Here is an 18,171-nt window from a genome sequence, read left to right as displayed (position 1 = left end):
TGCTGTACAGGCCAAATGTTCCTTTCTCTAGATAGCTCATAAGGACCTGGATAAATTTGCATTAGAAATTCAATTAACTTTACATTAAAAGGTCAATTAACTGGGTCATGATAGAGATTGTTTTTAATTACTTTTTCTTTTAGGGCTTCTCATTTTGTCCAAGCACAAGTGACACTATCAAGTCATAGTCTCCTTGCCTGTTGGTTGCCTGAAATTCATATGCAAAACACACTGGAAATGACTGTCTTGGTTAACTTAATTAATAGGACACTCTTTGGGCAATTCATCAGGCTTACAGTATCATATAATCTTCCCGGCTTATCGTATCAGTAAGCAATAATGGAGTATTTCAGCTTAAATGCTCTCTATAGTATTGTCTATAACAATATCCTTCATTTGTCCTTGTTGGTTTCTGTTTTCTTGGTGAAAGATGATAACAAAGTAAAATGATTTTAAGGATTTGCCCTTATTAGATTACATCACAGTGCATTTTGTGAAAAAATGAACCAATAAAGTTATCAAAAAGTAGTCACTCCATCTTGCTAGAGGGCTCTGGGTTTTCTTTGTGTTAACATAGGCCCAAATTCAACTCAATCATGTGTCACTGGAACCCATGTACTCTGGAGATTACCACTTAGCAGTAAGTAACAATTGTAAGTATAGTATCAGTATTACCAAGTGGTAACCATTACCAAGCCAGTGCTCCAATAAAAGAAAACAGTATCTAAATAAAAGATATATATATATATATAAAACATATTTAATATTAACATATTAACTCAAACTTTCATATGACTAGTAACTTAAAAATAAAGCAAATACTACTTGGGAATTGGTAAGAGGCAAAGTCATGAGTTAAAGTTTGTTTTATTTTTGCAGAAGGGAACAGCCCTTGCCTTATAGGAACAACAATATGCTAAGCACTTTATAAACATTTTAACTATACTATTCTCACTACAATCCTATGAGATAAAATCCATTATTCTCATTTTACTGATGAGAAAACTGCAGCTTTTGTCTCAGCCTAGAACATACAAATCATTAGGGGCCATTAGAAATGACATCACGTCTATCTGCCTTTCCAGAGTTCACATTTTTGCACTAGCTCCAAGAATAGTGGGACCATATTTAAAAGGTTTGGGGAGTGTTTCAAATGCTTAGAAGGCAGCTTTGAAACTCAACCAGAAAAAGGGAGTGGTTTAGGCTAATGCAACTTGAAAAGTAGGGTCACAACAGTGTAAATGAACTACACCACCAAGCACTTATTCCTCCTAGTGAGGCTTTCTGAATGAAGGAAGCTATGCATCAATAACTCTCCTTCTGTTGAACAATTCTAATTCACTCCTGGATGAACCACAGCTCATATACCAGTGACCAATGCATGGACCAGGCTTCCAGTGGCACAAACCTAAGAAACTTCATATGAACTTCTTCTTTTCTGTGAAATCATTTTGGATAAAAGTAAACTTCCAAATTATTCTCTTTCCCCATTTGTAAAAGGGATAAGAGAGTCACATCACTTATCCACATTACAGATAGTAATGAAGGTTAATGTCCTAAACTATAAATCTATAGGGGCATTCATCTTAATTGACATGACATTGCTAGTTTTAATGTGCTGATCTTTTCCAAAAACAAAATAGCTTTTCTAAAGAATAAAAAAGATAGCCATCAAATAGCATGATGTTTACAGTAAAATACAAACTTTTAAAATGTATTATTCATACCTGCACCTCCGCCTATGCTCAGAATCTTAATTTCTGATTTTGCATCTCCAATCCTGAAAAACAAACAAACAAAAATATGTACTTTACGAAAAATGTGCAAGGTGCTTTGTAAAATCTGATTACCAAGTCTATTTGAAGAAAATAGACTAAAAATACAATAAACAGAAACTGGGTTAACATGAAAGGTCTCAATTATTTCAGTGGTTCTAGTGCCCTCTTTAGAGTGTCTTTGTAAACATACAGATTCCATTCATCAACAGTCTTGACCTGGGAGACTTAAACACAGCTCTAGGAACATTGTAAAGGTATGACATACCATTTGCTTGAAGATTGTTTGGAGAACAAGAAAAAATAAATGAGGACCTTTGAGTCTAGTGACGTGATCAGCCCTTCAGGGTACATAGGGCAAAGGACAGGAGGTTTACCCTATGTCTGTGATATCTGCTGTCTTCCTGTCCTTCCCACCTTCATTTTGTTTTGTTTTGCTTTTGGTACCAAGGATTTAACTACTGAGCCACATCCCAGTCCATTTTATTTTTTTTATTTTGAGACAGGGTCTTGCTCTGTTGCTTAGGACCTTGCTAAGTTGCTGAGGCTGGTTATGAACTTGGAATCTTCCTTCTTCAGCCTCCCGAGCGGCTGGGATTACAGGTGTGCACTACTATGCCCAGCTTCCCACCTTTCTTTCAATAAAGAGTGTCTATTATGCATTTCTTATGTATGTAGCCTTAGATTCTGAGGTTCAAAAATGAGTAAGATACTACTTGGCTCTCAGTTTGAAATGTGAGATAACAAAGCTCTGAAACAGAGAAGAACTAGAAACAGAGAAGAATAGATGAACTGGCAAGTAAGTTAGTAGCACCTGCTTGTAGATGGATAGAAAGGGGTCAGGAAAAAAAAATAAGTGTACAATGACTGTCATGTTTCTGTGGGTAAAGGGTGGCAGAGAATATAGTTTGACACAGCAAGTTTACCTTTTGTCAGTTCTTTTATTCAGAAATCTAAATTCAGAAGATACTTGGACATGCAAAATTAACTGTGTAGGAGAGGGTCAGGCATCAATGACGTATTCTGGAAAATAGTCATCATAAGGTAATGGCCAAGCAGGAGAGTGCACTCCACCACCCCAAAATGTTGCCAAGCGAGAAGAGCAGAGGGATGATGATGATGTAGCACCCAACTTTTAAAAGTCACTGAATTATAAGGAAGACACAATGGAGATAGGGCAAGAGAGTGACAAAGCTCAGAGGTGCAAGGGGAATGAGACAGAGTCAGCCACCAGCAGTGTCAAAGAAATAACAAAGGAGAACAGGAACATTGGATTTGGCAATATGAATGGGTTTGATAACAACAGGCTTAAAAGAAAGTTAAGGCCAAACGTCAGAGTGAGAAGAGAAGAGGTGACAAGTAGAAGGAAAACACGTTTGTGTTTGTGTAACAGTGGGCCATTTTATGATCTGAACATAGCCCTTGCTGCTCTGCCACTGGGACTTATTTTTTTAAATGGACATGTTTCTTTTCCTCTGTCCATGCTCCTCCCTAATCTCTACCCCTCCCTAATCTCAGGGAAACTGTATTACCTTTCCTCCCCATCCTCAATAAATTTATCTGTCCCTGAGTAAACACCCACTATAGGAACAAAGTATTCCAGATGTTGGGGAAGGTGCCAGAAGATCTCAAGAAATGACTTTCTTCCAAATTAACAAGTGAATTACAATTCCAACAGAGAACATGCAGAAGGTAGCCTTTGAATCAAGGCTTTAGAATCCCCCTGTTCCAGGCTGGGGCCCTAGCTCAGTGGCAGAGGGCTTGCCTAGCATGTGTGCGGAACTGGGTTTGATCCTTAGCACCACATAAAAATAAACAAATAAAATAAAGGCATTCTGTACAAACAATAAGTGTTGGAGAGGGTGTGGGGGAAAAGGCACACTTATACATTGCTGATGGGACTGCAAATTGGTTTAGCGAATATGGAAAGCAGTATGGAGATTCCTTGGAAAACTTGGAATGGAACCACCATTTGACCCAGCTATCCCTCTCCTGGGTCTATACCCAAAGGACTTAAAAACAGCATACTACAGAGACACCGCCACATCAATGTTTATAGCAGCACAATTCATAATAGCTAAATTGTGGAACCAACCTAGATATGCCCTTCAGCAGCTAAATGGATTAAAAAATGTAATATATATACACAATGGAATATTACTCAGCAATAAAAGAGAATAAAATTATGGCATTTGCAGGTAAATGGATGGAGTTGGAGAAGATAATACTAAGTGAAGTTAGCTAATCCCCAAAAAAAACAAATGCTGAATGTTTTCTCTGATTTAAGGAGGCTGATTTATAATGGGGTAGGGATGGGGAGCATGGGAGGAACAGATGAACTCTAAATAGGGTAAAGGGGTGGGAGGGGCAGGGAGGGAGGAAGAGGTTAGACAATGATGGTGGAATGAGATGGACATCATTATCCAAAGTACATGTATGAAGACCTGAATGGTGTAAAGATATTTTGTATACAACCAGAGATATAAAAAATTGTGCTCTATATGTGTAATATGAATTGTAATGCATTCCACTGTGATATATAACAAGTTAGAATAAAAAAATTAAAAATAAGTAAATAAAGCCATCTGACCATCTACAACTACAAAATAATAAATAAAATAAAATAAAATAAAAGCTCCCTGTTCCGGCTGAGGGGCAGAATCACAGGCTCTGAGACAGGAGTCCCCAGTGTTTCTCCTTTGCTAGCAAAGTAATACACCTTCTTTTTCATTTTTCTCAAAACCATGTCCTCGCTATTGGATTGGTACCAGGGACAATGTCTGAGCTTTCAGCAACATTTGGACTGTGGGTTGATAAATACCTTTGATACAGCTTAAGGGAAGGAGTCTGCATGGAGCAACAGAATGGGACAGGTAGACCCTGGTTCTGGAAGAAGCAAGGAAGGCTAGAAGGCTAGAGAAAAAGACCGTTCCAATAAACTTCCACGTTATAATCATGAGGCTTAGTATACTCATCTTCATCTATCTATATCTTGTGCTCCTTTTTAAAAATGCTTATATATGTGGATAGCACAGGGTGACTATGGAGCAGAGCATCCAGGCTGAAATCCCAGCTTACTGATATGTTACCTTGAGCAACTTATTTGACCTCTCTGTTAAACAAGGTAATAATATCACCTACCTACCTCACAAGGTTGTTAATAATTGTATCTAAGTCATACAGGAGTTGTATTAAATTATTTAATTCATCTAAATCTCTTAGAAATATATTTCTATATTTCTGTGGCAAGCACTCAACATTTGCTAGCAATTATTGTGATTCTGGACATAGCTAAGTGATTTACATGAATTAACTTTTGGAATCCTCACAACTTACTCCTCTCTGAGTAAGATACTATTATTGTCCCATTAAATATATTAAAATGGTAACAAATAATTACTGAACACTTGGTATTATTGAGGCAAACAAACATATGCTTGATATGTAACAACAATAACAAACTTGACTACTGACAATTATATACTATAATCAACCCTTGAACCCTACTCCACCCTCCAACCCCAGAAAAGAAATTGGAGATTTACTCTTTGGGGAAACAAGCAATCTGAGTAGTAAACTTCTATGTACCTGAGGATCTCCCAGGAAAGAACTGAGTCTATATTTAATTACCACTGTGAGCCACTCACTCAATAAACCCTACCCATACATAGACAAATAGGGTACTAACCACTTTTTAGTACCTTATTATTATTGATCATATATACATATAAAATGAAGACTTCTTGGGTAGCTGGGTATCTCCCCAAACATGAAAAACAGAAAATAAATTTATGATACAAATCATTTTCAGTAGAGTATTATACCCAATCAAACTATCTATAAAGGATAAACAGAGAGTAAAGGCATTTTTAAACATAAAAATTTCAAAAAGCTTACCACCACTCATTCATCTTTAAAGTTCTTACAACTTTAGCTCAGGTTAAAAAAAAAGGGGGTGGGGGGACTAAAGATATCCAGAAAGAAAGGCCTGAAATCCACCAATCCATCATCAGGAAATCAATCAAATACTGAAGAGAAAAAAATTTCTAGAATGTTAAACACATTCCCTCATCAATAGCTATATAGCCAGCCAAAAGCAAATCTTCCCAGACTGCAGAAAAGAACAGAAGACTCCAGAAAAGATGTTTCCATGGGAAAACTAAACACATTATTCTTAGCAATTGCTGCTTGGGCATCATTATAGTAATGGAAACATAAAAAACCAAAATCCAGACAATCATTGTCAATTATAGGCAAGACCCAAAGTTACACATGAAAAATAAATGTAATGAGTATAAATATTATTAAATTATGAATAATATGTAAACAGAAAAAAATGGTATAGACACTCAAATTATTTAACCAAACAATTGGACATAATAGATGGGGAAAATGTATGTTTAGTTAGTTATTTTAGTAGAACAAAATTAAGAAATAAAAGAATTATATGTATTTTAGATTATGAAAAAATTCCATAAGCAACAAAATATTTTGAGGTTTGGAAGTGATTGCTTTTGGAGAGTGGGAAGGATAGAAGACTACGATTTGTTGTTGTTACTATAAGCTTTTTAGAACCATCTGACTTTTTAAAATATGAACATGTCTTGTTCTAATAAAAATGTTAAATTCAATAGGCTGAGTCCACACCCAATTAACAGCCAATCAGTGAACCTTACCCTTACATACACAGTGAAGTTCTGAACCACTTTTTAGTGCCTCATAACTTATAAACAACCTCAAGCAAAATCTTTAAAGGCCCTTCAACTAAAGTCAAATTTCAAACATTACTTTCAGGAAAAATTTACTTTCTTAATGAAGGATATTTTTACTAACTCTATATTGCCATTATAATGCAAATTTAGTTATAACTTTGAAAATTCATCAGCCTTTCAAAAAATTAACTTTCAACATTCCAGTTAGATCTGGATATTCTTTGAAGACAGGGGAGGGGAAGGGGCATCCATCATTGATTATTGATTATGTTATATTGATCCAAGGTACCTCTTCAGAAAAAGTTGTGTGGCTTTAGAAAGCCAAGGATCTGGATAAACTAAAGAAAAGAATGTGTTCTTGTAGGACTGGAAAAGAATGCAGAAATTAAATCATTATCTTTAATTTTAGAAATGAGCAAAAAGACCTAAAGAAATAATGTACAATTAGTTCCTAAATAGGAATTTATCTGTCTTTGCTATCTACTTTGATTTTTATATCACTACTCCATTAAATATTAATTTTAATACATTATGTAATACTGTTATTTTTTAGAAGCAGCATTTGAAAAGTAAACTCTGTAATGAAAATTGAATAAAAATTTCCAATAAAATGGAAATAGTAGAATTCTACATATATTCAACAATCTCTGCTCTGATCAGACCGTGATACTGCTGTGGTGAGAGAATGTCAGGCCTGTAATAGAGAAATTAGCAAACAATAAAATATCACATTCCTTTGCTGTCTGCAAATTGGATCCACAGTCAGTCATTTCTTCCCAGTTTTCCATCATTATTTCCTGAAGCAGAGGGAGTTGTAGCAATTCATCCCCAGATAGGTGATTTGATTATCTTTAGCATGTGGAATCTGTTACTCTCATAATGCTTATCAGCTCTGGCACAAATTGAACACATTAATCACATACCAAAAAAAAAAAAAAAAAGAAAAAGGAGGGGGGAGTCTGGGAGAAAGAAAACCAGTCAGTTCAGTTTCACTGATAATGAGAAAATGCTTTTTCAAGGACCACATTGCTAATACTAAGTTGAAAGGAAAAGACAATATTTTGAAGAGTGATAACTATAAGGGACAAAGGAAAATGAATTTAAATGCATATTATTATGAGAACTGAGAGGTACCCACTCAATTCTCAGGAGTCAATGGCATTTTGCAATTATTTGTATTTGATTCTAATGAAAAGAATACTGTATTCCACTTGGGACTTTTTTGAAATGTAAAAATTTGGAGGAGGGCTGAAAAATCTGACTACAAAGATTTGTATCTTATGTTTTCCCATGAACATGGATTTTGTGCCTTCAAAGAGTTAACACTTATCTCTGTGCAGCTGGAAATACAGCACAAATCGTAGCCTTTGAGTGTTTAAAGCAAAGAGAACGTCTAACCAAAGCACTGCAGGAGACAGGCAGGAGAGGGCACGAGGAGAGGCAGAGGGGGAGCTGCTAGGAGCTGCTATCAGCAACTCCCCTTATCCCCGCGCCCAGCCTGCTGGGCTGGGCTCAGCCCATCTATCACTGGCGCACAGTGATCCCAGGCTTGTCCCTTTGACAAAAACGTCCCTTTTTGTTACCTTGCTATTATGCCTGGCAGCTTCTTATCCATGAATTCCTGCATGCACTGGTGTTCCGTGGAATTGTCGAGAAACCTCCGAAAAGATTCAACATATCTGCTGTGATCAGAGAACAAGCTCCTCATGGAAGATGCCATATTGGGTTTTCTAAGGAAAATAGGGAGGGAAGCAAGGTTTAACTTCCTCTCCTTCTCTTCCCAGTTCCCTTTTTCTCTCCCCACCCCCAATGTTTTCTTTCAAAAAAAAAAAAAAAAAAAAAAGCTAAGCACATTCATTAAGTCAGCATTTGTTCTGTACTTTGTGCCAGTACTTTAACCCCTACAGGGTTGCACTTTTTTTTTTCATAAGCAATAGAGGAAGTAAAGCAAGGCACTTTGGGCAACAGCTAAAACTTGTTTTAAAACTCCTGAAGTCCAGAAACCCACAAAAGCAGATTGCATTCAAATCACTTCCTGTTTTGTCAGCAGCAGCCCCAGGTTCCAAATGGGAAAGTGGCTTTTAAGACAACAAAACAGGCAGATAAACAGGACAGCTACAAGGCTGGACACCACTTTTAGAAATCTGGGGCTGCTGAAACCTTTGACAAAAGTCCACCTGCTGCATTTCTTGAAGTGTTGATTGATTTCGGTGTAACTCTGCAAGTCTCTTAACTCAAGGAGGACAATGAGAATTAATAACTAGAAGGTAGCGTGAAGCCTTCCACCTTTCCCTCAAAAATCATCTGTTCTGGTAATTTCTGAGCCTCTTGCAACTTTGAAGGCTTTTATCCTTGCATTATGGTTGTTTACTATATTGGCCTTTAACTTCCAGGCTCAGTGTGACTGCAAGCTCAAAGTGATCGGAACTTAGTCACACCTACTTTCTTTTGGTTGCCCAATCAACTTTCCATTTTTTTCCCCCTTTTGTAAAATTGGTGCATTATAGTTGTACATAATGATGGGATTCATTGTTACATATTCATATCTATATCTGCATTCAATATAGCAACATAATGTACTATATTTTATATATATATATATATATATATATATATATATATATATATAATTTCCCCAGTATTTCTTTTTCTTCCCCTCCTCACTCCCCTTCTTTCCTCTACTCTATTGATGCCTCTTTGATTTTCATGAGATTAGTTAAATTAATTTACACAATCAATCAATTGAATTAATATGATCCCCCTAATTAAATTAAAATTCATTTAATTTTTTTTGAAAAATTAAAAAATATGCTTATGTAATTCCACTATTGAGCTTTTCTCTACTGTCAGATGGACTCCATCCTTTTCATTTTGGGGTAGCTTCACATGTTACTCGTAGTGCTAATGATTCCACTTCTGGAGCTCTTCATCTGTGCCAGGAACGGTGTGTGATTCTTTTCAAACTTAGCACGAGATTTATTCTTTTCTGTGCCTCCATGAGCTTCCCCACAGTACAGATAAGAAGACTGGATTTCTAAGAAGTTGAGTGATTTGTTCAAGGATGCCTATTTAAGAAGTGTCAGGGTTGATGTATAATTCTAGACTGTTAAGTCCTAGGACGAGTACTTTCACAAAAATCTTTATATTTAGCCAGAATCTGCCTGTATGTAACTTCTAGATAGTACTCTTATTTTTGGTTGCTTAAGGAAACACACTGGATTCAATTCCTTCCCCATATGACATTCATTGAAAATTTTTTGCAATTGATTTTTACCACAACCTTGTACCCAGGTGTCTCTCCCAGGGTTTATAATTCTTGCTTTTAGGAAGGTATATCTTTATATAATTCGTTACTCCGGTTTCCTTCTTTGAAAAAATTATAGTTTGTCTGGGTTCCTTTAAAAAAAAAGTGTGGAGGGGGCGGCATTTGTAAATAAACACAACATGGCAAAGGCTGCCTAACCAATAGAGGCTACTACTGTCTGGGCTTAGTCTGTTGTGTCCCCATGTTCTGCCCAATCCAATTTCTTTAAGACTTTATTAGATGCTTTGCAGAAAATGGGCTATGTAGTCAAATAATTTAGAAAGCATTATATCAAGTATTTTCCTCTGGGTATTTGTAACATGCATTAGTATATTGAAAGTTCATGTCACCTTTGTCACACGCCCTTGAGCAGATATACTATGTGTCTGTGGCATTTTCTGATTAGTATTAGAGCTGCTCAAAAAATAAATAAATAAATAAAAAGAGAAAGTCTTGTTTTCAGCATGACTTGCATTGGGTTAGGCTCCAGTTTCAGTAATCGCAATTTTCTTCAAAATATTTTCACATAGGATATCTGTTTTATAATCTATAAACCATCTGGAATTTTTGTGGGGCTTAAAACTTCTATCTGACTGTTTGGAATTACCAAATCTTGAGAATCCTCCATTCCCTCCTTTTTGAAAATTGGAGCAATAAGCTAACATATCTAGCATTTGCAACAACTTCTCAAAGATTTCTGGCAGTGGTATCACTTTTGTTTTTTCAAGTTTTACCAGCACACTGGGATATAAGTCTTCCTAATGCTAAAATATTGTCTAATTTAAAAGTCTTTTTTATTTTCTTACCTATTTGGAGTTTCCATCCTCTGTATTATATATGTATTACGCTGTCATGCTTTATCTCATTTAATACTCCTAAACCTCTGGGGTTAGAACTACTACTCAAATGAGACTCAGGGCAGATAAGTTGCACAAAATCCCTGACTCTAAGAGCAACATATGGATTCGAATTCATGTTTGAGTATAAGGCCCACTTCTCTGAATCTTTCCAATATGAAGATTATTTTCCTTGTTAAATAAGGAGGAGCAAGAGGAGTGGAGTAATTCTTTATTCTTCCTATCACCTATTAATAGGATAACATCTGTGCTAGATCAGAACCAACAAAGACACAAAGGCTTCCCCTTATTTATTCCAGCTCTGGGTGTGCTAAACCAAAAAATAAATAAATGAACAAAAGAGAAGGAAAAAAAACAATAACGAAATCTTCAGGACTCATTTTATTGTACACAGTATCATCCAGATAGCTCCATTCACCTTTAGTCTTCTGAACACTGTTTTTTTTTTTTTAGTCTGAATATTTATACTTAGTTTTGTGCTCATGTTCTAAATAGTATGACATCCATCTGTCTACCTTTTATATATTTCTTCACCTATCTATTCATCAACCTATCTTCTATCCATCTGCCTGTATAGAAGAAAATAGCAAAATTATTAAATTATCTTAATGAAATAATTTTAAAAACTCAATTTTTTTTTTCTTCACAAGAGTGGAGGAGGGAGGTGTTTTCAACAAATTGTCTGTTTTAGTTACTCTGGTGTTTTATTTGAAATTTAATAGCTACATTGACCCAAATTTGGTCTCAAAGCGAGATTTGCAATCATAGTACCTACTATTTTAGAACTGAAACATCACAGGGTACCTAACGAATATGTAAAATTCTTATTTTTGTGTGTATCAGTCAAAATTAAAGTTTAAAAACTGTACTAATAATAATTTTAGAGCTGGATTAGACTGGCAATTTCAGGCAAATAGAATGGACTTCAGCAATCTCCCCCTGCCCCCAACATTTGGCTTCCTCATAGTGTGGAAATAAATCAAGAAGCAAGGAGTCTTGATGTTATACAAGCTTAGTTTCTTATGATGATGTCAGTGATATAACTGCTATACTTCCTTTGTTTCAATATATAAAAAATTTGAAAAGAAAGTAGGCTAAACAATCTTTGAGATTCTTTGAAGTTCACTATAACCAAAGACTACCCAGTAAATTGTAAAAATATTACCCTAAAGGTAAGTTTCTGGGTAAGTGACCCCTTGGTTTTATTTAAAATGTTATTAGCTAAGTTTTACCAATGTGAATTGATGAAGGTCATGCAGTTGGTAATAATGCCATGCATTTTGTTATTTTTAATGACATAGTTGTTTCAATTTCACTTTATTAATGTAGAATATATAATAGCTTTGTTTCAAGTAACTCAAAATGGAACCAAAATAAAGCTCCCAAATACCCAATCAGCGACATATCAAACCAAATGACTCAGAGGAAATAATTGAGGGATAATTAGTTGAGAAAGAAAAGAGTAACAAAAGATGAACAAATGGTGTTAAAGCTATATAAGAGTAAGTAGTGGGGCTGGGGCTGGGGCTGTAGCTCAGTGGTAGAGCACTTGCCTCGCAGGTGTGAGACCCTGGGTTCGATCCTCAGCACCACATAAAAATAAATAAATAAAGATATTGTGTCCATCTACAACTAAAACACACACACACACACACACACACACACACACACACACAGTAAGTAGTGGTATTCTAAAGGCCAAAAGCTATCTGAAATGTTTAAGAAAGGAATCAAGGAAGGAACAAGTATGGAGACAAGAAATAGTCTGAGAACTAAGTGCTATTTAATAAGTGAAAACTCTATAATTTCACCTGAAATGGTCTATATTCCCTTCCAGATTAGAAAGTATTTAGATCCTGGATGTTGTTATAAGTGGAAAACTATCAAAGCAAAACAACGTTAATAATAATAACAACAACAACAAGCTAAGCCTATGAGTCCATCTTACAAACTATGCAAACTTCTCACCCTAAGACTGCCTTAAGAAGTAGGTCTAGTGGTATATTGGGGATCTGTTGCAGGGAAAGGGCTCTGAGAGGAATTTTTATAGACAGGTAATGTAAGCAAACCTCTGTGTTACTTGGTGAAAAGGATGTGCTCAAGTACATGCGGGGTGAGAACTCTTTTCTACTGGGGAAGCTCTGCCTGTGCATAACCCAAGACTAGAAAGGATACACATATCCACAGAACCCAGAGAGAACTCTTTTTTAAAAGATAAAAGCATAGATTAAGTAGAATTAAGACACAAGTCTCAAGTATACACATTGAGGAAGTTTGATATATGAATATACCCATATAAACACGACTCAGATAAAAATGGAGACAAGTATTTCCAGTTTTATAGAAGATTAACTCTTGCTTTCAAAATATAGTAACTGCCTCCACTTCACAGATAACCAGAATTTTGACTTTTATTTCTACAGATTAATTTTGTCTGTTCTCGAATTTCATGTAAAAGGGACATATGGAATGTATTCTTTTGAAATTTACCTTTTTTGGGGTATATCAGCAGTTTGCTCATTTTTTAAACAATGTACATTATTGCATTATATAAATATTTCACAATTTTTAAAAACATTTTTCACTTAACGAACATTTGAGCTAAGAAATTTGCTCTTGTAGATAAAGCTGGTAGAAATATTCTTACATATATTTTTCTTTTTTTTTTTTTAGAGAGAGAGAGAGAGAGAGAGAGAGAGAGAATTTTTAATATTTATTTTTTAGTTCTCAGCGGACACAACATCTTTGTTGGTATGTGGTGCTGAGGATCGAACCCCGGCCGCACGCATGCCAGGCGAGCGCGCTACCGCTTGAGCCACATCCCCAGCCCCTATTTTTCAATGGAAGATCATGGTGAAAATACTTATGCAATGGAAATTGGCATGTTTTATGGATCAGAACTTTTTTTTCCCTCTACCCAAAGAACACCTTGTTCAACAATTAGCAGCACAACACTGTTATTAACCCTTTGAGTATTTGCAAAGCAGCTATAATGAACTTAAATTACTGAATTGTGGTATTACAATAGAGGCTTCTTTACTCCAATCTCTATCATGAGCTTTCTAAGGACTATGACTAATCATTGTGTAGAAGAAGCAATATCTCCCAGTATCTCTTAGTTAATCACCCTTCTGATGACCTAGGGACTGATCTAAGCATAGCTCCTAAGTCTAACAGATACCAAGATGACATTTTGCCGGTTATTTATGCTACTTGAGCTTTATTTTCTTATATGTGAAATAGAGATAATAATACTTACCTCAATATGTAATGAGAACTAAATAAAATTATAAGTAGTAGTGATCTGCATAGTGTCTAGCACATAGTAAACTCTGGTATAAGACAGATTTCTCTAATCTTTGGGTTCTTTCAATTATAAGATGAAGACAATGGTATCAATCAGGTTCCAATCCAAATGATAGAATCTATGTCAGTTGATCCATAGGGGATTTTTAGCACTGAGAACCCACTTTTATAAAAGTGTTGAAAGAGTTGAAAGTACAAACTGGGGTGGTGAAGCAACCCACCAGGATGGGATGTTCCTACTGCCTGTAGGGTTTGAGGTACAGAAGCAGAACATGGTGTTACCAAAGCTCCAGAGCCTGAGCTGCCTACGAGGAGCTAGAACAATGGAGGGACACAACCTCTCTTAGAAATGCTACTGAAACAGAAGGAAATGGGCAGAAGTACTGAGCATTCCCCCTCTTCCTACCCTATCATGTCTACAAGTTTTTCCATGACTAAAACCAATTGAAAACCAGTTGGCAAGAAAGCTTGGATGATGAAATTTGTAGGATAAAACCCCTGAAAGTACTGAACAGTGAAGGAGAAGGACAAGATATGGATGCAGTAGTAAATAGGCAATGACCAGCACAAGTACCTACTGCATTAATTTGTTGTGAAAGTTTATTTTATAAAGAAAAACATAAAGCAAAATATTTGGAACATAGTGTTAATTAAATGCTAGATAATCACAATAAAATAGTGTAAATAAAAATAGCTATTATGACAGCTATAAGTCAAAGGAAAGCTAGTATTCATGAAAACTTAAAGGCTGAGAGGGTGGACTATGGCCATCACCTCTCTGGGACTATTGGAGGATTGATAATTTTTGCATCTATGTTCATCTGGGATATTGGTCTGAAGTTTTCTTTCCATCATTCACAATAGCCTCAAAAAAATAAAATACCTGGAAATCAATCTAACAAAGGAGGTGAAAGACCTCTACAATGAAAACTACTGAACACTAAAGAAGGAAATTGTAGAAAACTTCAAAAGATAGAAAGATCTCCCATGTTCCTGATTAGGCAGAATTAATATTGTCAAAATGGACATATTACCAAGAGCATTATAAAGATTTAGTGCAATTCCTATTAAAATCCCAATGACATTCTTCATATAAATAGAAAAAGTAATCATAAAATTTATTTGGAAAAATAAGAGACCCAGAATAGCCAAAGCAATCCTTAGCAAGAAAAGTGAAGCAGGAGGCATCACAATACCAGATCTTAAATTATATATACTACAGAGATATCATGACAAAAATGGCATGGTATTGGCACCAAAATAGACATGTAGACCAATGGCACAGAATAGAAGACACAGAGACAAACCGACACAAATACAGTTATCTCATACTAGACAAAGGTGCCAAAAGCAATCACTGGAGAAAAGACAGCTTACTCAACAATGGTCAATGGTGCTGACAAAACTGGAAATTCTTATGTAGCAAAATGAAATTAAACATATATCTCTCACCCTTCACAAAAATCAACTCAGTGGATCTAAGATTTAGGTACTAGAACAGCAACCCTGTAACTAATGGAGCAAAAAGTAATCCCAAATCTTCACCATGTTGGCCTAGGATCTGACTTCCTTAACAAGACCCTAAAGTGCAAGATATAAAATCAAGAATCAATAAATGGGATGAATTCAAATTTAAAAGCTTCTTCTCAGCAAAGGAAATAATTAATAATGTTAAGAGAGAGCCTACAGATTGGGAGAAAAACTTTACCATATGCACCTCTGATAAAGCATTAATCTCTAGGATACATAAAGAACTAAAAAAAAAAAACCCACCAAAATAATAATAATAATACTAACCCAATCAACAAATGGGCTAAGGAACTGAACAGACACTTCACAGAAGAAGAAATACAATCCATCAACAAATATATGAAAAAGTGTCCAACATCTCTAGCAATTAGAGAAATGCAAATCAAAAGTACACTAAGATTTCATCTTACTCTAGTCAGAATGACAATCATCAAGACTACAGGTTACAATAAATGTTTGCAAGGATATGGGGGAAAAGGTACACTCATACATTGCTGGTGGGACTGCAAATTGGTACAGCCACTATGGAAAGAGGTATGAAGATTCCTTAGAAACCTGGAATGGCAACAACATTTGACCCAGCTATCCCACTCCTCGGTTTATACCCAAAAGACTTAAAAATCAGTATTCTACAGTGACACAGCCACATCAATGTTTATAGCAGCTCAATTCACAATAGCTAAACTATGGAACCAACCTAGGTGCACTTCAATAGATAAATGGATAAAGAAAATGTAAGATTATCTATATCTATATCTATCTATCTATCTATCTATCTATCTATCTATCTATCTATCTATCTATCTATATTTCCCCCCAATGGAATATTACTCAGCTTTAAAGAATGAAATTAAGGCACTTGCAGGTAAATGGATGGAGTTGGAGAATATCATGCTAAGAGAAATAAGCCCATCCCCCAAAACCAAAGGCTGATTTTTTCCCTAATATGTGGATGCTAATTCATAATAAGTGGAGGGGACACTAGAGAAAAACCAAGTTACCTTTAATTAGGTAGGAAAGTGAAGGGAGGGGAGGGGAGGGAATGTGGGGATAGTAAGGATAGTAGAATGAAACAGACATTATTATTTTATGTATATATGACTGCATAACTAATGTGATTCTACAACATGTATACTCAGAAAAATGAGAAATTATATTGCATCTATGTATGATATATCAAAGTGCAAAAATGCATTCTTCTGTCATGTAGAACTAATTAAAATACATTTAAAAGTCCTTTTAAAAAGATGCTGTAACAAAACAAAGCTAATGTTATTTTTAAAAAATGAGTTTGTTTTATGAGTAGGGTATTTGGCTGAAACTTACTTCTTGGGAATCTGTCAGGGTTTTGACAACTTGCCAGATGGACCTTCAGAACGCACTCAGATTTTCCCTCACCTCCACCATTTTCCAAGTTGGCAGTGAGCAGGGTCTGTTGGTTCCTTCCTGTCAAGTACTCACAGCGAGTCAGGAATTAAGGGAGCGTGTGAGCCATGCTTCTGTCTTGCTATCCTGCTTACTCTCCTGTGTGACTTTTAGCAAGTGCTTAACTTAGCTGGGCTTGAGTTTCTTAATGAATAGAGAACTAGCTATCTTGCATTCAGTTCTGAAATCCTAAGATTATTCGAGATTAAATCTGCTAATGAGAGATGTGGCTAATATTTCAGGTTGGAAGGAAGATGCATTTCTGAGGCATTTGGTACTCTGTGTGCCTCATTCTCTGATTCTTTAATAACTCTCCTTTCCTATTCTAACTCAAATTCAAAGCTATCTTTTTTATTTTTAAACATAAATTACGACATCATGATCCACTCACCATTTGGAAAACATAATGGGATCATTGTAATTATCCATATGCTTACAGGCAACAGAAAATAATTAAAATCTGTTATCAATCTGGCTAATTAAAAACAAAAGACATATGTATTCTGTGCTTATTTTTATTATTTCCTATATGGAACCCTGGGAGTTGTTTTCCAGTATATAGCTGATGCCTATAGATGAACTAGCTCCATTCTCGGTATTTGGTATAATCAGACATTACGTGTGGGGGTGCCAGTTCATTCAAATAGCCAGAAGCTGACCTTCTATAAACCAAACTGCTGTTATGTTTCAGCATTTGCATTTTATGTCATCGAGTGAAATTTGTAGTCAATAAACATATGGTTAAAGGGAGACACATAAGATACACAAAAGTGCAATTAATGCCTCTCTTTTCTACTTGTGCAAATTAATACTTCCATTGGTATGGTTCTGGCAGCAGCAAAGTGCAGTTTGGGTCAAAGATGGTGACGGTATTAGGGATTAATTTGGTAACCTGAAAAAAATTTGCTTCTTGAGAATTCTGAATTGAATGTGGGCTATATTGTCTCCCAAACTCTGGGCCCCTCCCCTCAAAACAAAGAAAAAGAAAAAAGAAAACCCTGATATTTGCCTCCCACAAACACATGCTGTTTTAAAGCCTATTAGTGGTTTTGATGCTATGTGAATGCTGGTTGGAACTTCGCAGTATGTGGACTTTTCACCAGTCAGATAAACACTGAAAAGCTCACGTGTTTTTCATAATATTGCTGCTAGAATCAATTTTCTAAGGTTCATTTTTATCACCTTTTTATCTCTAGTCGGGATAAGGAATGAACACATATTGGAATTTAATTTGTTTGGGGAATTCATTTTGTTTAATTTGG

At 35.6% G+C, this 18,171-nt stretch overlaps 1 protein-coding gene across 2 annotated transcripts in view; it reads right to left on the bottom strand.

The window, feature by feature from the left end:
* Nucleotides 1–18,171, bottom strand: part of HNMT (histamine N-methyltransferase) — a 193,272-nt gene that overhangs the window by 43,557 nt on the left and 131,544 nt on the right. Inside the window, exons 1-3 of one of the 2 annotated variants that reach the window (XM_081262417.1) lie at nucleotides 8,340–8,423; nucleotides 8,071–8,217; nucleotides 1,728–1,780 (exon numbers count right to left, since the gene is read on the bottom strand). In XM_081262417.1, coding sequence (XP_081118543.1) covers nucleotides 1,728–1,780; nucleotides 8,071–8,207 — 190 coding nt within the window. In that variant the 5' untranslated portion in view covers nucleotides 8,208–8,217; nucleotides 8,340–8,423. Of the gene's footprint in view, nucleotides 1–1,727; nucleotides 1,781–8,070; nucleotides 8,218–8,339; nucleotides 8,424–18,171 lie in introns of those variants that run through there. The other variant, XM_081262418.1, reaches the window with a different exon arrangement.

Source organism: Spermophilus citellus (assembly GCF_964194105.1).
Source record: "Spermophilus citellus genome assembly, chromosome: 11".
In the NCBI taxonomy this organism is placed as follows: domain Eukaryota; kingdom Metazoa; phylum Chordata; class Mammalia; order Rodentia; family Sciuridae; genus Spermophilus; species Spermophilus citellus.
The sequence above is the reverse complement of the archived record's forward strand: the minus strand, read 5'-3'. Positions and strand labels throughout refer to the sequence as shown.